This window comes from Alexandromys fortis, unplaced genomic scaffold, assembly GCF_014885135.2.
Source record: "Alexandromys fortis isolate MF-2015 unplaced genomic scaffold, M_Fortis_MF-2015_v1.1 scaffold_50, whole genome shotgun sequence".
Lineage (NCBI taxonomy): Eukaryota > Metazoa > Chordata > Mammalia > Rodentia > Cricetidae > Alexandromys > Alexandromys fortis.
This window is the reverse complement of record NW_026067932.1, coordinates 11,325,900-11,346,909: the sequence shown is the minus strand read 5'-3', so window position 1 is coordinate 11,346,909 and position 21,010 is coordinate 11,325,900. Positions and strand designations below refer to the sequence as shown.

The window sequence follows — 21,010 nt, the reverse complement described above, 5'->3', positions numbered from 1 at the left end:
TTAAGAAAGGACCTAGTTCTATATCCTGCGCTTTCCTCATTCTCTGCCACACGCAAATTCTGATGAGGCTTGAGAAATAGCCAACATTCTGAAAATACTCACTACAGCATAAGCGAGTGTATTTTAATGACATACTTCAAAATAAGGGAACATCCTATTCACTTTAAGTATTAACAGCATAAGACTTCCAAAATCGGTTTAGCAAGTGCCTAAGTTTAAAAGGAGAATGGAAGTTTGAAAGAACTGAGTGAAAAGTTGTCCTGTGAGGCTAAGTGAAATAAAGGGAACAGTGTACAATCTAAGTCCAGAGCGCTTTATGAATGCCATTCAAATTCATCTGAAAAGGAAGGCATAGGTTATGAAGTAACTAGAGGGAGAATTTACTGGAACCAAAACTTATTCAGCATACTCTGATAGTTTGTTGTCTATTAAATATTTTGATTATAGAAAATTCATATCAACTCCCCTAAAATAGTTTTTAAATATTGGGACAAAGAAAACAGTCCTGAAAAAAAGTTAACTTTGTAACCAAAAGCATTTTTTAACAGTAACACTGTCAAAAATATGATTAATATGCAAAAGGTGAAAGTACCTTTAGGAATCCCATTTAAAAAAAAAAAAAAACGGGCTAAGGAAACTGCACAGTCAGTAAAATGCTTGCTTTGCAAACACATGGGCCTGAATCTAGTTCTAGAACCTACCATGCATATTGGTAATCCTAGCCTGAGAAGGTGAAGACCAGCTAGAAATTTTCCTATCTCCCTTCTCCCCAGTGCAGGCTGGCTGATACAGCAAGACCCAGTCTCCAGAACTCTTCAGTTGCTATACATATAGTAGAAACCTACAGTTCTAGGTCAGATGGCATATTTAAGGAATCATTCTCTAAAAACTTTTATTTTCAAGAAATGCAAGAACTGTACAGTACCCAGCTGAAGGCAGACACACAGACAGTGGACTGCCAAGGCTGCAGAGGAATGGCAACAGGAGCTGAATTTTCCTTCCATCATTGTATGGCTGTAGGTACACACGGAACATTTTTAGGCCAGCTTCTCGAAAGTCTGAGTTCATGTAGGCATCCTAGGAGACTGATCTTTGTCAGGACTCCATTGGTGTCTGGGAGCTCCCACAAGGGCCATTAACAGATAAGCCTTTTGCATTGCCAATAACCAGTCTCTCCCGTCTTCCAAATGTTTCGTTCACTAAAAAGAACCATGAGATAAGGACTACAGTATAAGACAGTAAATTTCTGTTGTAAGGTAAAAACTTAAAAAAAATATATATATTTAATAGAAAGTGAAAAAGTATGCAAGTTATAAGCCTGACCAATTTTTTTTTTTTTCAAGACAGGGTTTCTCTGTAGCTTTGGAGCCTGTCCTGGAACTCACTCTTGTAGACCAGGTTGGCCTTGAACTCACAGAGATCCGCCTGCCTCTGCCTCCTGGGATTAAAGGTGTGCGCCACCACCTTAATCATGTTTTGTACTTTGCCCTAGAGCTTAAATCTGCCTTGGAACAGGGCTTTGGTACATCCCCCTGCCCTGTATGACCACACACACACAATCTGTACATATTTCATGTCTATGAATTCAAATTAGCAACCTAGAATCTTGGGATCCTTATCGTCTAGGGAGAATTTAGTGGAGACATACTGTCTCAGGACACAGTAAGTAGTCAGGCAGTGGTGGCACACATCTGTAATCCCAGCACTCAGGAGACATAGGCAGACTGTGAGTTGAAAGCCAGCCTGGTCTACAGAGTTCCAGTCAGCCACACAGAGAAACCCTGTCTCAGAAGGGGCGAGGGGGGGGCACGACGGGACAGTAAGTTAACAGTACTTGTAGAAAGTTGAGAAATGAACACAATCATGCATTGTGGCACCTGGGCAAGGAAGGACTGCTCTTCCTTGAGACTGCTACATTTCCTTTTAGCTTGTCCATTTTAAGTGTGAACACAGACTTGCCATTTCTGCAGCAGGGACTACAGGATACACACTGGGCAGGCCTTTTCTGCCCATGACATTCCCACCCATGCTTAGCCCTTACTCTTTCCTTTCACAAAGAGCAGGAGCTTGGAGGTTCTCACCTGAAGATACAGTGCTTATGTCCCAAACACGAAGCCCCTCCTTCTGACCTCCAAAGGCATAGACAAATGGCAAATCAGGACAACAAGAAGAACAAAAGAGAACTCCCTGGGGAAAGAACTAAAGTCAGTGACTTTTATCCTTCCAGATAGTTCTAACCTCCGCCCCCACTAGATAAGCACCACCATGAAGCTGGGCATGAGTCACCCGCCTAGGTTGCTGTGTACACCTAGAAACTATCCATTTCTGAAATGATTCTTCGGCATATGTGCAGGTACTCTACCACTGAGCTGTGTCCTTAGTCTCTTATGTGTTGGGTGTGGGAGTTGGTTCTTTTTACAGTGCCATCTCTCCAGACCCTCTGAGATTAAGGAACTTTCAGCTTTTCCATTCTTAATACTTGATATGAGAAATATGCATTACTGAAAGTATGAATGAGAAAAATAGAAAATCCTTTAATGCAATAGCATTTGTTATTCGAATAAGTACGAAATCACAGTCATTTATACATAGGCTTAGGATGGAATTAAGAACGCCGTGGCCCGAATGCACGTATTTAACAGCTGTGGTGCTCTTCTGTGCTGCACATGTTGCTCGTGTAACTCAGCACTCACAGTAAGCACCCCATCTGTTGAACACTACCTATTCCGCTCTGTGCGCAAGCACACAATAAACCTCAATGTAGTAAATAAAGAGCCACCAATAACTCAAGTGCTGAAGTTCCAAAACTTTAAGCAGTGGCCACTTCCTTATGTCCTTCCCCCATTCTTGATCCTGACAAGTGACACTTAAGCTTGTGACCCTGAAAGGAGTTCAGTTATTCTTTAAAATACCTAAGTTAGAAACTCCCACCAAACTTGACTAGCTCAATATTAACTTCAACACGTCCTTGACTGCAGTGAAGCCCATGAAAAGGCAAGCAAAGTGTCAGGAGATGCTCACCATTTTCATGTCTCTAGAATGAACGAGACTTGGCCTGTCTCCTAGGATGTCCCAGATCTTCACATATTTGTCTGCTGAAGCAGTCACAAGGCAGCCCTTGATCTGACTGCTCAGATCAAGACCTAGAAGATAAGATTAGTTCAGGAGCTACTGTCTGAAATTTAGACTTTGTCATAACTTAATGCATCAGAAAGAAACATCACTCTTGCTCACCAGAGATTTCATCGTTGTGTGCATTAAGTGTAAAAATTGGCTTGTCTGAACGTGCATCCAGATTATACACAAAGCCGTCGTCTGTACTGGCCTGTAAAGGATGGGCAAGACCATGTTATAGGACAAAATTTGGCAGTGGAGAAGTGTGCAAATTACAGTAAGTATCTATAGAATTTACTAAAAATTAAAAACAGACATGAGAACTTTGCATGAGAAGGAGAGAGTAGGGTTAGAAACGGGAACACAGAAGGAGCGTTCACTGTACAGGGCAGAAGGAATACCTGGGGTGGGGTGGGGTTGGCTGAGGGGCAGAGGAGGAAGATGGATGTGGGTCGCCAATAAGGAATTTATAGGAATGGTGGGATCAGATCATGTCTCAACACTGCCACAGCAGGGGACTGACAGGAAAATAAGCGCTGAGGCTCAAGAACTAGGGAGAGAGCTAAACCTCTCTGCCAGCAAAGGGCAACACCAGCACAGGAAAAGGTGGGAAAAGTGAAGTCTAAGATAGGGCTTGGCTTCAATTCCCAGCACCCACATGGTAGCTCAGCCATCTGTAACTGTAGCTCTAGGAGATTGATGCCATCTTCTGGCCTCCACATGGTATACACAGGCAAAACACTCATTAAAATGAAATAACATGACAAACTAGAAAAAAATCCTTCACAATCCTCTATGCAAAAGCTGGACTCGGGTGAACTTAAATAGGATGCATTAATCTCATGTGCCCCAGGGTGAAATGACTAGGTTCCTAAAGTGGGAGCCTGCAGAGCAGGAGCTGGAGTGGCATTCCATTTGTATTTTAACAGTCCCACTGTTCAGCCTTACAGACCAGGCAATGGTAACTCTGACCTGTAATCTCAGCATTTTGGTGGAGTTAGAAGGATGTTATTACAGGCTAAGGTGTAGCAGCCAGTAATCTCTGCACTCTGGAGACAGAGCCAGAATGGATGGGAACTGGGGTCACCTGGGGCTACACATTCTTTTGGGGGGGGGGGCTACAGTCTTTTTATTCGTTTGTTCATTCATTGTTTTTCAAGACAGGGTTTCTCTGTATAATAGTCCTAGCTGTCTTGGAACTCACTCTGTAGATCAGGCTTGGCCTCAAACTCAGATCTGCCTTCCTCTGCCTCCCAAGTGCTGGGATTAAAGGTGTGAGCCACTACTGCCTGGTCTGTAAGGCTGACCAGTGGGCTGCTTTACTCTCTGATCTTCGGGCAAAGGCAAGCTTTATTTATAAAAACACAAATGAAATGCCACTCCAGCTGGCATTTCTGAACTATTTTAGTACTCTAGGAGGCCTCGTAACTTTACACTCTATCCTCCCTTAGTGGCATCGTGCTGAATAATATATTCTGCTACTGTTAAAACTTCTCTTGAGAAAAACTACATTCAAATGTTTAGAATTCATAAAATGATCTTATGGAGAAAACACATGACCTTCTCAGAAACACTGTTTGAAAGCTTAATTTCTTACAAAGTTGTCCTAAATCTAAAAAGTGTTCTTTTCTTGCTCAACTTCCTAATTAGCTAGACTGGAACATTTTAGTTTGTACATAAAGAAGCTGTGATATATTGCTGAGGCAGAAGAATTACTTTGAGGCCAGCTTTATGTTATACAGCTAAGAATACTTAAAAGCATTTAGATTAAGATTCATTACTTTCCCATAAACATGATTGCATACTACTGTTTTCTAAATATACTACAAGGCACAGCTTGTTTAAAATGCATGTGTGTAAGTTATATTTTCTTAGAAACATGGGCATTTAACATTACTGTGACTTCGGCTTTCGCGTGTTTTCATGATGGCTATTTTATATCAGGCTTCTTATTACCAAAGAGAAAGCTAGTGAATAAACACATACACATGAACTAAGTCTACAAACTAAAAACAAATAAAACCATTTTTTTTTAAGGGAGACAACAGAACACATAAAATACTAATGCAAAAAGAAATACAGAGTGAGGAACATTGAGTGCGAAGGATATATTAGGAAAAGTAAGGGGCATGGTGGGGAACAGAAAACTCACCTTTAGTTCCAGCACTCAGGAAGCAGAGGCAGGTGGATCTCTGAGCTTGAGGCCAGCCTGGTTTACAGAGCTAGTTCCAAGACAGCCAAGACTACACAGAGAAACCTTGTCTCAAAAACAAACAAACCATCCAAACTAAAAGGAAATGCCACAAAGGAGCCAGTTAATTTGTATGCTAATCAAAAGACAAAAGGCGTGTGTTCTGAGAAATAATGTTGCTTAAAGGGCCTAATGGATTGCGACACTAGGACTTTTATTTTCCTTTGGTTGACGTTACTGGAATCTTTTGATTTGAGTAAGTATTTTTTGGACTGATTTAACTATTGAAAAACATCAAAACAGATAGGAGCAGGAGGACTTGCAAGTTCAAGGCCAGCCTGGACTATAAAGATCCTACCTCAAAATCTTGATACAGTATTATGATGGTTAATATCTCAAAAGAACTAGTATGTCGTAAAATGGCTTAAAATATATGAAACACACTGGAATAGGTAAAAATTACCTAAGTCATTCACAAGCTACCAATTTTTTTTTGTAGTTGAGCTACCATTATATTGTTAAGAAACAGTGTTTTCAATTCTAAGACCCAGAAGCTTCATACTTCTAAACAGAGAAAATGCTTTTTTGAGAATATCTCATAGGAATAGAAAAAGCAATGTGCATATTCTTACCAAAAAATGACATGGTGAGAAGTGGTTCCAGGTCACTCTTTCGATCTGCCCACTGAACCGCCACAGACGATGGTTCTGGTTTGGATTTCGGCAGTCATACAGAGCCACTGACCTGCACACATTGCAGTCCATGACAGGGTCAATGTATTTTAGTGAAATGGTTAACACAGCAACATTGTGAATTCAGAATTCAAATATTTAAAGTCCGTTTGAAGGTTCTAAACATAAAATTTTCTATTGTACTTATGTTGTGTGTGCAGGTGCCCATGTAGTTCAGAAGACATTCAATCCCTTGGAGCTAGAGTTACAGGTGGCTCTAAGCCATCAGATAGAGGTGCCAAGAATAAACTTAGGTTCTCTGTAAGAGGAACAAATTCTCCTAATGACTAGACCATCTCTCTAGCCCACCAGACTCTTCATATGAATGTTTTGCCTGCATGAATGTGTGTACAGTGCCCATGGAGGCCAGAGGAGCATCAGATTCCCTGGAACTGGAGTTAGAGATGGCTGTGAGCTACCACGTGGGTGCTGGGAACTTAAAGAGGATCCTTTGAAATAACAAAATGGATCTAACCATAAGCACTTCCCTAGTCAGGTTATTATTCTTGGGGAACTCAGGGATATGGTCTTATGTTGTGGCATTTCATTTGTATTTTAATAAATAAAGCTTGCCTGAAGATCAGAATAAAAGAGCCCCACTGCCCCAGGCAGTGGTGACACACACCTTTAATCCCAGTAGCCACACTAGCTGCCACAGAAACTGGGTGGTGCATACCTTTAATGCCAGCACTAGAGAGGACTATAAAACAGGAGGGGACAGCTCTCAGACACAGTCTTATTCTGAGGTTCCTGGAGGCAGGATTGCCATTTCGGACTGAGGTAAAGGTGTCAATGGCTGGCTGTTATACTTTTCTGGTCTTCAGGGCTGAACCCCAATTTCTGTCTGTGTTTTTATTAATTGAGCTTTGGTCTTATTTTTCACAAATCACACTGCAGTAGGATCACTGTATCTATTGTTTTCTAGGAGTACTCGAAAGAGATAATTTTCTCTTATCTACAGAGTTTTTCTTTCGGTTTTTCGAGACAGGGTTTCTCTGTAGCTTTGATGCCTATCCTCGACCTAGCTCTTGTAGACCCAGCCTGGCCTTGAACTTACAGAGACCCGCCCACTTCTTCCTCCAGGGTGCTGGGATTTAAGGCGTGTGCCACCGATGCCCCACCAGAGTTATTTTTTCTGAAGGAGCTTTAAAACCTTTGCCTGACTTTGTCACAGAATGATCCCAGCACACCTGAGGCGTCTTGAATCACTGCCTACTGCAAACAGTACATAAGGACTTAAGTTCCAGGGATCCTTCAGGACTTAAGTTCCAGGGATCCTTCAGAAAACTCCCCTCAAAAAACTTTTGTGTAATAATCAGTAAGTAAGCCTTTGCATGGCTGTTTGAGGTTCAGTCCACAAAAACTGTTCCTGTTGACAGAGAGCCTAAAATTACATTCTGGTGTGACCGTCTTTGACCTGTGCAACACAGAATAGTCTGGCATTCTATCTCCCAGTCCATTTAACATGGCAGGAAAAGTACACTTATTCCAAACCAAACCTCCAAAAGCCTTGGTTTCTCCATGGTGAGCAGTTACCTGCTGAGTTGAGTCTAATGGGCAGACTCTGAAATGGCATTAGGGAATGTTTGCCTTAAATCATCAAGTATGAGACTGAGTACATCACAAAATGGCTAACTCATATGTCCTTTAAAAACCAGAGAGGTTGCTAGTAGTTAGATTACTATGACAAAACCACATTTCTTTTGAGAGGGAATGAAGAATCAAGGGCTGAAAACTAGCAGTAATAATTTAAACATGTAGCTACCTCAGTAGGACAGCTTGGCTAAGATCAGATATGTCTCCTGTCTTGTCTTAGTGTTGGTGCAGACAGGTCTCGTGCAAAGTGGGCAACAGCCCCTTTGAGCCACCCCACCCCACCCCAAGTACTGTAGTTTAAGCATAGTGCACAGTGCTTTCTTACTTATCATATGACCCAGAAATCAGAGTCTGTGCTTCAAATGGATGAAACTGCAGAGTCTGGACCTAAAGGGAAGAATAAAAAGATCTATCTTTGCCCACTCTGATTAAAAACAGTGCTGCTGTGTGGTGAGACAGATTATGTATTCCCCTCTTTGAAATTCCAATACTGCAACCTGCTGGTTTTTTTGGGGGGGGGGGGCGGGGAGGAGAGTTTCACCTCATATTAAAGGTATGAGCCACCATGCTTGGTCAAGAAACCAGTTACTAAATACTCAAAAAAGGAGAACCATATTCTCAAATAATGGCTCGCACTTACGGGAATACCCACAGCGCTCCTCAAACCCTAGGATATAATACTTGCATCCCTCAGGATAAAGGAGAAAAAGTAAAAGGGATTGGGCAAATACCAAGGAGGGCAAGTACCCTCAGCAGAGTTATACATCTGCTACAACCTTTACTACTGTGTAACTGACAATCATACCCCTTTACCCCCAGGATCCTCCATGAGCATATCACAGGGCATTAATGTTCCTGGTTTCTGTAACATTAAAGGATTCTATCTCCTACATAGGGTTCTGTGAACCTCAGTGGTTCACCATACCTTGTCTGTGTGTGCAGTAAGCCTGGCTGCTGGCTTCCCCACAGACATGTCCCAGAGAATTACAGTGCTATCTGCTGATGCACTCGCCAGCACGTTTCTGGAATGGGAAGAAACAAATTAGAAAAATTGTTCTTAAAAACAAAGCAGTAAATACAATTTCACTTATAATCAGTGATTATACACAGTAATAAAATATTAGCAATTTAAAAAACAAAACTTAAGGCTTACATCCTGAAAACTACCAAAGATTATCAAAGTGGAAAGACCCTTCTCCATTTGTTCTGGAAGACGTAATATTGTTGGGATGGAAACAGCACCTACAGGCTGATTACAGATTTGGCCATACACAATGATAGTCAACCCACTCTGCTCAAAAGCTTACTTCACTTCAGTAGAGCAGTAAGCCGATTCTGAAGTTTCTGTGTCTGTACAAGGGACCCATAAAGAAACCTGGGAAGTGCACAGTTCTCAATTTTAAAATTAAAAAATTAACCAGAAGTAACTTTCAGAAAATACGTTTTGTTGTGAACTACTGGATGTGGGTGCTGAGAATCAAATTCAGGTCCTCTGTAAGCAGAGAGTACTCTTAACCACTTCTCAGGCTGGCAGGTGTTACGTCTGTCACCACCGCCTCCCCTCAAGGGTTTTTCTATGAAGCCCTGGCAACCTCCCAAGTGCTGGGATTAAAGGCGTCCATTGCTTTTTTTGAGATGTGCTCTCACTATGTTGCCCAGGTTGTCTCAAATTCTGTGTTCATGCAGTATTCCTGTCTCAGATTCCCAGTTAGCTAGAACTAGATGCCTGCTGCCCACTTAGCTGTGGCTGTGTTTTTAATCTGCATTTCTCAGAGATTGGTATTTTTCATTTATAAAAGTGCAAGGAAAATTAAACATTCAAGTTGGATGAATGATGACCATATTTTCAACTAATGATTCAAGGACAGTAGAATATCCTTGTGAAAAAGTTCTAACCCCAATCTCACTCAGCAACCACACACATCAAAACAGACAGCAGACTTAAATATGGGAGCTAAGGGTAAAAAAGCTCATTAACAACATGCTAATATAAATTTTGATGATGGGTTAGGAAACAGTTTCTGGGATGCAACAGCAAACACAATAAAAATAAACTAGACACCAGCAACATTAAAATGGAAAAGAAATTTAGAATATATTAGAGACTTTTACAATTCAATTAGAAATTTCCCACCAAAAAGGTATACATAATGGTCAGTGAGCACAGAGAGCTCAGCATTGCCAATCACTGAGAAATGCATATAAAGTTCAGCTGAATGGGAGGCTGAACCAGGAAGAACATTTGAGTGCAGGGTCTGAGAGAACTTGGGCAACACAGCAAGACTACACCTTAAAAAAAACCATGCCAGGTGTAGTGGTACATGCCTTTAATTCTGGAACTTGGAAGGCAGAGGCAGGTGGATCTCTGGATTTGAGAACAGCCTGTTCTACAGAGTTCCAGGACAGCCAGAGCTATATAGTGAGACCCTGTTTTGGGGGAAAAAAAAAAAAAACAAAAACATTCCAAATACTTTTGACAGGAAGTGGAATGGGCTTGCCTTGGCTGAGGGATGCAGGATTTTTTTTTTTTTTTTCGAGACAGGATTTCTCTGTAGCTTGGGTGCCTGTCCCAGAACTAGCTCTTGTAGACAGGATTTTGTTATTATAAGGTACAGTTTCAGTCTGGAAGACAGAAGATCTGAAGATGGGTGGGGTGGCGGCTGCACAGCTGTGAATGCACTGAATCACTCAACTTCAAAAGGGCTCAAGTGGTGACGTTCTGCAGCAGATGGGTGAAGTGTAAAAATGAAATACTGTTTGGTGAGAAGCAACAGTACACCCTGTGGCATCACTGGTACTGCAGTACACATTTCCCAGTGATGGGGAAGATGGTACATGGCACCCAGGTTTTGTTTTCTTTTTTTCGAGACAGGGTTTCTCTGTGTAGTCCTGGCTGTTCTGGAATTCACTTTGTAGACCAGGCTGGCCTTGAACTCACAGATCTTCCTGCCCCCGCCTCTGAAGTGCTGGGATTAAAGGCCGTGCCAGTGCCATCACCGCCTGGCTGGTCCCTAGGTTTGTAAAGGGCACCTATGTCTGCTAGGGAACGTGGGGCTGCAACTCAACAGCACAGCTGCTGCCCTGGAGTGGTGAATTCAGCAGGAAAGGGGAACCATGGGCTCAAAGGCCCTAGCACAGGAGGTGGGCAGTGTAGCCGAGAACTAGAACACTCTGCATCATATGAATGCCATCTTCTTACCTGACTGACTTGTTCCAGGAGAGGTCAAGGACAGCATCCGTGTGCCCTTCTGCTGAGGAACTCTGTAATAATTATTTTAATTATTTTTTTTGTATTAAATGTCACCCACCACAAACTGACTTTCTGTTAACTTTATCATGGTAAATATTCTTTTCAGAAAAACTATAGCAATTTATGAATTATATCAACACTGCCTTTCACTTTCCAAACCTATTTTAAAAACTATAAGAATAATATAGATTTTTTTCGAACACATCACAAAAGCACTTCAAAACAAGAGTTTGGTATAGAGCTGCTCCAGGTGAATGTGCATCACCCAACTCATCTGTTCTACATTACATGCCAACAAGTTTCATACAATAGAAAATACATGGGCTTTCTGAAATTACAAAGTACGTTAACTTGTAACCCTCTGTCTTGTTCTACCAAGACTATCTGATTGCAAAAACTATGTTCTTATACCCTCCTCTCTAGTAACTTAACCCAACTTGTCTTTTAATATCTATTTTTTACCTTCTTCCCTTTCTTCTTCTTCTTTTTTGAAGTCTTACTTCCCAAGGTGAAGACCGGCTCTAGAGAGTCCACTATATCCAGGTCCCACACCTCGATGACAGGGGTCATGTTTCCCACAGCAATGTAATTTCCTATGGGAAGAAACAACGCACTTTCGACTATAAACCAGCACTACACCTACCACTCCGGCAGGTCACCCTGGTCGCTGCTTGAGCAGCGACTCTCAAACCTGCTGCGTCATGTTGGAGTCCTGCAGTTGCAGCAGCTCCCACTCCCTACCATCGCTGAGCTGCTTTTGAGAGCTGTATTCTAGCAATAAAGGCTCAATCCTTTGGCCTCAGTTATGACATTTATTGTAGTTAAGCAACAACTCTTGCCCTATTCTCCATGGATGGGAGAACAAGGTCACTTGTTGCTCTTGCAGTATTATATGTTTACTGTTACTGAGAAGCACCAAAAGGGCAACTAAGGGTGTGAGTGTGGCTGGAAAGGCCACTATGAGAAGCCAGTTACCTGGGACAAGTGTCTCTGGTTTATCTGCTTTCCTTTTTTCTTTTTTTTCCTTTGTGAGACCAGGTCTCACTTATAGTCTAGAATGGCTCCAGCTCCCACTACCATTCTGTACCAGGCTCATTTGAGTGTTTCCCGAGACCGGTTACATCCCTAAATTCCAGCTGGTAACAAGATACCACTTCACACTGGGCTTTCATGAGATCCAATAATTCCATAATCAAAAATCTTTCAGATAGCATCATTCAACCCACAGTGTAGCAGCTTATCTAAACCATGGAGGCACACAGACCCTACGTGATTAAGTGACATTACACTAGTCTCACTTCATAAACTATTGTCAACAACTCTGACCCACGCAGAACAAACAATTTTTCCAATTACCAGTTGAAGCATCTGGGCTAGGATCAAAGTTCAGCCATTCTACGCTCAGAGGGTATGCTGACAGGAGTATGTCGTGGTGCACATAGAAAGACTCCTCTTCTTGATTGTAAACTGAAAGGACGGGAAGAGAGACTTAATAAATTAGAGACTTCAGAAGTCACACCCACCCCACAAGAACACTCTCCTGTTGAAACCGAGACAGGTCATGGTCACTACTGCCACAGAAAGTCTGTCTGTCCAGTCTAATACATTCTCACCCGCTTTATTGCCAGCCAGATAAATGGGTCTATTTTCTACTTCATTATAATAGACACTCTACAGGGAGGATTGACATTACCTGCTAAAGGTCTAGCTGATTTTACATCCAAAAACAAAAAAAAACAAAAAATAACCTTGGAGAAAAATAACTGTATTTAGAAATTTAAATGCCTACCAAAAATTATTTCAATATTTCAAGAGTTTATGAAGACTAACAGTCTAGACCAGCACCCTTTCAAATACAGCGACTCACAGAAGTAGCTCTTTAACTACCACATACATCACGAAGACGCACGCTATGGCGCGACAAAAGTACAGTAGGGGAAGTCCTACTTGCCCTTGTCAGGCTCTTTATTGAGGAAGAAGTGAGAAAATAATGTTTATTTAAACTTTCAGATCTCTGAATATGGGACAGACTGGGACTGGGAAATGTCATGTCAAGTTCTATCACATTAGCTCCTGCTGAGAAGGCATGGTCCTGAAAAAAACGTTAGCTGTCACCAATGTGCTTGGTGCACATTGTAAATTAAACCGGCTACTCAGAGGTGCACTCATAAAAACCAATCTGCCAACCTCAAAAAGACTAATAAAATTTAAATTTTTTTTAAAAATGACAGTTTTTGTTTGTTTTGTTTTAAGACAGAATCTTGGTAATTGGCCAGGCTGGCTTCTAAGTTGCATGGCTTCTCTTGTCTCAGCCTCCCAAATGCTGGATAAGCCTGCACCATCACTCCCAACTATAGAATAATTGGTCTTAAAAAGAAAATTAACCTACGTTGTTATCAGTTAACACATCTAAAACATCAGAGTTTTGAAACATCAGAATGAGAACAACATATTATCTATGCTGCTGAAAGCCTTACTTTTGAAAAATTTCTAATATTGATAGAAAACAATCATCTGTGGGGTAAAATGGACCTAATTATAGGCTTCCTATAGACCAGTGGTTCTCAACCTGTGGGTTGCAACCCCATTTTTTGGGGGGGAGGAGATGTCAAACAACCCTTTCATAGGGGTCACTGAGACTTTTGGAAAACAAAGATATTTACATTATGATTCACAACAGGAGCAAAACTACAATTATGAAGTAGCAACAAAATACTTTTATAGTTGAGAATCACTACAACATGAGGGACTGTATTAAAAGGTTGCAGCTTTAGGAAAGTTGAGAACCACTGTTATAGTCAGCCTTGAAGGTCCTTAGGAGCTACAGAAATCCAAGCTAAGGGGGCTGGCAAGATTGGTTACTAGGTATTTGCCTCCAAGTTTAAATTTAATCACCAGTACTCACACGGTGGAAGAAAAGAATTGATTCCTGCAAGTTTCTGATACAACACACACACACACACACACACACACACACACACACACACACACGGGTGGGGAGGGGAGAAGTTGGGGGCAGCAACAGGGTTCAGTAAGTAAAAGTTCTTTGCTGTCCGCCATGAAAGCCTGAGTTCCATAAAGTAAGGAGGGAGTGAAACAAGGGGCAGAAGAAGTAGTAGGGCTGGGAATCTCAGCGTCCAGTGTAGCATGCTTGCTTAGCATGCTAATCCAAGACCCCTAGGCTTGACACTAAGCCCTGGGGAAAACAAAACAAAAAAACCCAAAACTAAAACACAAAAAGAAATGTAACTAGGCTGGAGAGTTGGCTCAGCGGTTGGGAGCACTGACTGCTTTTCCAGAGGTCCTGAGTTCAATTCCCAGCAACCACATGGTGGCTCACAACCATCTGTAATGAGATCTGATACCCTCTTCTGGTCTGCAGGCAAAACACTGTATACATAATAAATAAGCTTAAAAAGAAAGAAGTGTAACTAATGAAGTCACTAGGATAGGCCAGTAAGCACCAATCCAGCTCCACAGTTTCAGTTTCAAGGCGGACAGTAGAAGATAACTGAGATGGACTGAAGGAAGCTCTGGAGGTAGGTGCTCAGAGGAATGACAGAACAAAGAACAAAGGAAAACATAGGGCAAAGTATCCGACATACTCTGGAGATATGTTTTTGGTATATAAAATATAAACTATATTTCACACTAAAAATACCAAACAAAATCCAGCAAGTTCTTTAGTGTTAACTTAAAAAAATCTGCTATAGGGCTGGTGATGGAGCTGCGCACCTATCTGCTATGAGGTCACTGAAAAAAAAATCTGATTTAAAATTTTCTAAGCAGATTCCTTTAAAGCTTTCATCTGGCTTAGGTGCAGGTGTTTCCTGAACTGAAAAAAGTGACCAAGATGTTTTGGTCAAAAAAAGATCATGGTGATTGGGGAAGAGATGACTCAGTGGTGAAGGCAGCATTTGTTGAGGGCCAGGTTCAGTACCCAACACCCATGTGGTGACTACAAACCACTTGTAAAGACTCTAGGTCCAGGGTACCCAACACCCATGTGGTGACTACAAACCACTTGTAAAGACTCTAGGTCCAGGGTATTGGATGCCCTATTCTGGCTTCTATGGGCACTGCACACATCTGGTACATACATGCAGATGCATTCATACACGTAAAATTAATTTGAGAAAAAAAGGCAGCTCTGTGTTGAATTAGGAAGAAAACAATGTTCTATAAAGGGAACTATTACAAATAGCTTTAAGAAATGCAGGACAAGGTCACTTAGTGCTCTTGCAGAGGACCTGGGTCTAATTCCCAGCATCCACATAGCTGCTCACAACTGTCTGTAACTCCAGTTCCAGGGATCTAACACCCTTTCCTTGGGCACCAATCATGTAGGATCTGGCCTCTAAATGGCCACATGGTAAGCTTTTCAGCAGGGCAGCTCCTTCACTCACCATGCACCTCCAGATTGCACTGCTCCTGTTCAGCACGGCCACAGATGATGAAGTTGTCAGTGGGCTTAATCAAGAAGTCTTCATGCTCGTATTGTTCCTAAGTGGGCAGGAAACAGTCACTGGCTAGAGGCAGAAATTCAGTAAGGTTTCTTAACACCTAGGACCAATCTGAAAACTAATGTGGCTAAACACTTACTGTATCTTTTAGGGTAACATATGGATCTTGATCATTACTGCCATAGACCGTAAGACCCAGCAGAGATTCACCAAGAGTCTCAGCATCTGTAATAAGAATTTACTCATCAAAAAGGAAAAATTAAAATCATTCCGACAACACCTTTTTCTCAAGACAGCTAATTCTGGGCTTGGGTCTATTTTATCATTAACGGTATCATATTTGGGAAAAGAAGCTGTACAAATTTCAAAGTCATTTTCTGTGTGACAGCTGAAATTTATTCCTTCCTAACTTTTAGAAGTCACAATCTTCCAATGAAATAATTAACTCAAAAATTTAATCCTTTTAGAAAATATTACAACTCTGTTCTGATTCTCAAGCTTGTTCCATACAATTAAAATTCAAGGTGCTAGCCAGGCGGTGGTGGAGCACGCCTTTAATCCCAGCACTCGGGAGGCAGAGGCAGGCAGATCTCTGTGAGTTCAAGGCCAGCCTTGTTCCAGGACAGGCTCCAAAGCTACAGAGAAACCCTGTCTCAAAAAAACAAACTAAATAAATAAATAAATAAATAAAGTAAAATAAAATAAAATTCAAGGTGCTAGTAGCAACTTTTAGAAATGGAAAGAAAGTGTCCTGGGAATGCTGAAATCAGCCAATCAGATAAGGGTTGTTATGGAAAAACTAAGACAGCAGGTTTCACAGTTGGCCAGGATGCTCTGCAGGCAATGCTCTCAACTTAAACACTCACTTCCTTCACACTTCTGCAAAGGAGTGAGCAGACCTAGAGTAACTGCCATGGTCTGAACGTGAGATTTCCTTCCCTGAAGGCTCTTCTGTTAATGAAGGGGAATGCCAGCTGACAAGCTTCTAGGGAGTGATAATCCTCAGAATTCTGAGCTAATCAATGGACTAATCCCTGTTGGACTTAAAATATCCTGCATCATTTCCAGGTGGTAAGGCCAGCATGGAACGCAAATCAAATCCAAGCTCCTACGAAAAGAAACAACGCCTGACGCCACAGCTTCATACAGCACAACACTCTGTCCACAGTACTGCATTCCCTTCATCTCTTGGTGGGGGATCACGACAGCCCCAGCAACCAAAGACGTAAGTTTAAAGTAAGGGCACATTAAATATAAAAAAAGCACCATCTTTGGTGTTTGTGTTTTCTCCATTCATAATGAATAGCACGTGTCTACAGATCATCACCCACTCACTAGCAAGCCTGAGAACAGACGGGGGCGGTGATTTCAATGGGCCACAGCCAACTTTCAAACTGAGCTAATGAGTCTGAGTTAAGCTGTCAGGTCATTTGTTTCTCCAAAGTTGAGAGTTGCTGATCTTGAGAAACTTCTGACAGGTTCCAGAGACGCAGAGTAGTTGGGACTGACACATTACAGAGCTTATTAACCGACTCAGGGCGAGGGTGAGCAAGGAGCATCTACCTCTCGCCCTCGAGATTTCAGGTTAATGTTACCCAGGATCATTCCAGAAGGCCACAACGCACATGCACACAGCTCCTGCCAGTTCTTTATACTGCCTTTGCTAGACGAGCATCTCGGCTAGTGTCCTCGGCTCGCATCTTCCCCCAGGCTCCCCTCTCCTCATTATCTCAACTGGCAGTGCTGGAGCTGCAGAGAACTCAGTACAGGGTCACCCCTGACACATGCAGGAAAATAGACGTCCTCTTCAGAGCTCAGATTCACTCTTAGCTCACAGAGCTCCCTTCTAAACTAGTTCAGGAAACAAGTCTAATCTGGAGGCAAAGTATCTGACCTGACCCCAGGGACATAAAGCAGATGGAAGCTGTGGGTAGCGGCGGGTCTAGACCGCTGTGAGCAGACACAGTAGAGGTGAGGGACTTCTCACCTGGGTCGCCCTCCTCATCATAATTATCCAAGTCGTACTCGGCCAGCTCATCATCATCTAGGGTACGGTCATCCTGTGGGTCCCCATCCTCCAGGGACTCCCTAGGCTGTGCCTGGGTACGAGCACTCCGAATGCCATCTTCTGAAGGACTACCTGCCTCCTCTTCCTCACTGCCACCTTCTTCTCTGAGTGAAAACAAACAGGGAAGTCACCCAGGTGGCACCTCCCAACAGCAAGCAGGTGACACACCAGATGCAGCAACACTTGAAACTTACTGTAACTTTTCTTTTGCTTCAGCGATGAGACGCTTTACCTCCTCTTTACTTAGCTCTACCTACAAGGGAGCAAACACTTCATTAGAGAATATTTGTGGAAATCTACTGTGGGATGTTTCACTCTTATGGCTTTTTGGTGGCCTGCCACCCAGCTCCCAAATAATTCACACAGAGGCTTACTCTTAGTTATGAATGCCTGGCCTTAGCTTGGCTTGTTTTCTTAAATTAACCTGTTTACCTTTTGCCTCCGGGCTTTTTATCTTTCTGTTTCTGTACACTTTCGTGACTGGATGGGCGGCTGGCCCCTGACGTCCCCCTCTCCTTGTTCTCTTCTTCTCAGAGCTCTCCTTCTATTTATACTCTCTGCCTGCTAGGCCCACCTATCCTTCCTTGCTCCTGCCTCTTTATTGACCATACGTCTCTTTATTAAGACCATCAGGTGTTTTAGACAGGCACAGTAACAAAGCTTTAGAGTTAAACAAATGCAGGGTAACAAAAGTCACACACCTGAAAATAATAGCCCCCAAAAGAAATTAGGAGCCTTTGAACTAGGTCTTCAGTCAAATGTAAACTGTAACTTCAAGAGCCACCAAGACAATTTTGCACATTGCTCAAGGCTCGAAATTTAAGTAGCTGGAGCTTGTTGCTATAGGTCCTTATGATTATGACTTCCTCCCCCAATACTGTTCAGAAGTCATGTTCACTCTGCTCTGCCTTCCTCGGTATTCAAATAGGTTGACTTTTGCAAAATGGATCTGTGGTAGTCTATTTTTCTTCCAACCATCTCAACCTCCAGGGGCACCTCTCTCGCGCGCATTTATTCATGTAACATTGGTCCTCTGCTTTTTTCCCCTACCACCACTGCCAAATGCAAACTGATTCCTCCTGGGAACCAATTACACCCTTCAACTTCCCCCATCTCCAATCTTGAACTCCAGCTTAATTTTCCCAACTTCCCGTAAGATTTCCTGTTTGGGCATCTTTTGTTCTAACAGTTTAAAACTGAGGCCTTCAAAACCATCATTCCCTCACCTAAACAACGATTCAGTGCCTTTAAAACATCTAACACTACTAAATTAAGCTTATAAAAGCCAATGATGGTTTAGTATTGTTTACTTAAGTGTGGCGCTGGCCATAATGGCAGTGCTCCACAACTGACGGTGACTGTGAATCAACTGCCGAGTTTCTACTTTAATGAGTGACCAGTTCTTCGGTGGCTCATACCGGTTAACTCTTAGTACTTAGGAAACTGAAGCGGGAGGATTGCCATGCCTTAAGTCTGAGGCCACAGTGTGCTACAAAAGCAAAAATCTTGTAATACAAGGACGCTCCCAAGGACCTCCTATTTTCGACGACACAGATACAGAAATTAAAAGCTAGGAAACACTGGGGAGGCAGGGAGCTCAGACATTCAAGTTTTTGTTAAGCAAACGTTAGGCTTAACAAAATTCCATCCCAGAACTCGCTTGAAAACGAGGCGCAGTGGCAAGCACACCTGTAATCTCCGCACTGGAGATTACAGGCACAGGTGAATTTCTGGTGTCTGTTGGTCAGCCAGTCTATCTCAATTGGCTAGCTCTGGGTTGAGACGGCACACAAATACAAACATAAGGACCTGGGCATACACACAAAAAGGTATTTGTATTCTCTGGGGGTGGAGAATGAGAACTAGGGATTTTTAGGACTCCCCATCAAATACTTCAAAAGATGTTATGTCCCTTTAACGATGTAGGCCATTTCCTCTTGGACAAATCGAACGAGGTGACTGTTGTACCTATGCTATAAATATGCATTGACACCGCTGTAGGCAAAACATCAAAGAAAACGGTGACTAAACACTGTTCTCTGGTGGAATTCACACCTGTAGGGAATACTTCCATCCCTCAACCGCTGTGAAGTCAAGAGAAAAAGAGATCTCTGCCCTATTTCGCTCAAACATATCCCGGGACGCCGAACACCGACTGAGCAACCGCATTCTTTGCCACAGTCTCCAGCTTTTGCTCGATTTCTTTCTTTGTCCTCCCTGCCCCAAAACGTTCTACCCGAATCACCAAGAATTCCTAACCAGCAAGCACCCCGCCCCCTTCCGGGGGCATAAACCACGTGCTCGCAAATTCGGGGGTGGTTCCGGGCTTCCGGCTCCGGGCCGAGAAGGGGTGAAGTTCCCGCTTTTCTCGGGACACCGAACCACACCGCAAGCGACTACAAGTCCGGGCGACCCAGACAGGGCGCCGCTGCGCGGCTCAGGGCCGGCGCGTGCGTCCCCACGCGAGGGCGACCCCGTGAGGGTCCCCGGGCGCCTCACCTTGTCCGGCGTCTCTTTGGCCACGCCGCGGCGTACCCAGGCCAGGCAGGTCACTTGGCGGCTGCGGTTCATGGTCGTCGGCGACAACGCGTCTCAGGCCGGCGGACCTTATTGCCCGGAGAGACGACGCCAAGTTCCGCGAAGGGGCGGACGGCGCGCAGGTACGGGCGCTCGCTTGACGTCACCCGCAGGCGCCGTAGGGAGAGGGGCGGGGGATTTGCAGGAAGTGGGCGTAGTCGTAAGCTGTTGGCTGGCGACGGTGATCTGGGTGGTCCATGCTCCTGCGAAAAGTGTTCTGGGGCCGACCAAGGAGATCTTTGGAACTCTAAGCTTCCGCCTTTACGTTTCTTTGCTTTTTAATCCCCCTACAGTACGGGGTCAAACCAGAGCCCCCAGCACGGTACGTAAGTGCTCTACCACAAACTACATACTCTTCCTCGCCCCACCACCTACGGTCTTTGGAGAGTTTCTCACTATGTAGCTCCAGGCTGATCTGGAACTCTGGATCTTTCTGCCTTTGCCTCCCGAATGCTAGAATAACAGGCGTTCATTGAGTCAGCTCGCCCAGCACTTTCATTACTGAATGTTACTTTCTCATAGTAAAACATTTAGTACCTGAACCGGCACGGTGGTGTGTGTCTTTAATTCCAGCACTGGAGAGGCTGAGGCAGGGTTGCTGCTGAATGAAAAGCAGAAATAAAAGGAGGACTTGGCTGCTCTTAAAGGGGTTGAGTTTTTTTTATTATAGATATAAGGGAGAATACAGGTAGAGACAGACCTCTGGGGGAGTCCAGAGTGAACATGGCCGGGACAAGAGACTAGCCAAGAAGCAAAAGGCAAAGAAGCCACTGTAGCCAAAATGACTGTATTACATAGGGAAGAGCCACCAGCGAAAGAGCAGTCCAGCCCTTGGGCTAGAGAGTTCAGAATAAGGATTGAGGTAAAACAGCCAGGAGGACCCTGCCACAGGTGGGACTGAGGGAGAAGGGAGGCTAGAGTCTGCTTTGATACGCTAGTAAGCACCTTAGCTGTTTGTCCTGGGTTTGAGACCTAACAGTCCTCTGTTGGGGGTCAGCCAGGACTGTGAAGCAAGACTTG

The 21,010-nt window shown here is 43.3% G+C and overlaps 1 protein-coding gene across 2 annotated transcripts; it reads right to left on the bottom strand.

Moving 5' to 3' along the window:
* Positions 1–109: 109 nt before the first annotated feature.
* Positions 110–20,123, bottom strand: Pwp1 (PWP1 homolog, endonuclein). Of its 2 annotated transcripts, XM_050145672.1 has the most exons (15): positions 19,913–20,123; positions 17,608–17,666; positions 17,333–17,517; positions 15,485–15,570; positions 15,289–15,385; positions 12,239–12,349; positions 11,345–11,475; positions 10,832–10,893; positions 8,558–8,654; positions 7,958–8,019; positions 5,938–6,049; positions 3,235–3,325; positions 3,022–3,143; positions 2,082–2,187; positions 110–1,199 (listed from the first exon to the last, which is right to left on the bottom strand). In XM_050145672.1, the coding sequence occupies exons 1-15, from the start codon at positions 19,982–19,984 to the stop codon at positions 1,096–1,098; spliced, it is 1,497 nt and encodes a 498-aa protein (XP_050001629.1). In that variant the 5' UTR covers positions 19,985–20,123; the 3' UTR covers positions 110–1,095. The 2 variants fall into 2 exon arrangements, with proteins under 2 accessions (XP_050001629.1, XP_050001630.1); XM_050145673.1 differs by lacking the exons at positions 17,333–17,517; positions 17,608–17,666 and having other exon boundaries at positions 19,913–20,075.
* Positions 20,124–21,010: the final 887 nt, after the last annotated feature.

Excerpts from the sequence above, each read along its gene's own strand:
- Pwp1 (XM_050145672.1), bottom strand. The coding sequence starts at position 19,984 with ATGAACCGCAGCCGCCAAGTGACCTGCCTGGCCTGGGTACGCCGCGGC. Across the intron at positions 17,667-19,912 it reads CCAAAGAGACGCCGGACAAG|GTAGAGCTAAGTAAAGAGGA; the intron begins GTGAGGCGCCCG and ends GCTCCCTTGTAG. Across the intron at positions 10,894-11,344 it reads AGAAGAAGAAAGGGAAGAAG|AGTTCCTCAGCAGAAGGGCA; the intron begins GTAAAAAATAGA and ends TAATTATTACAG.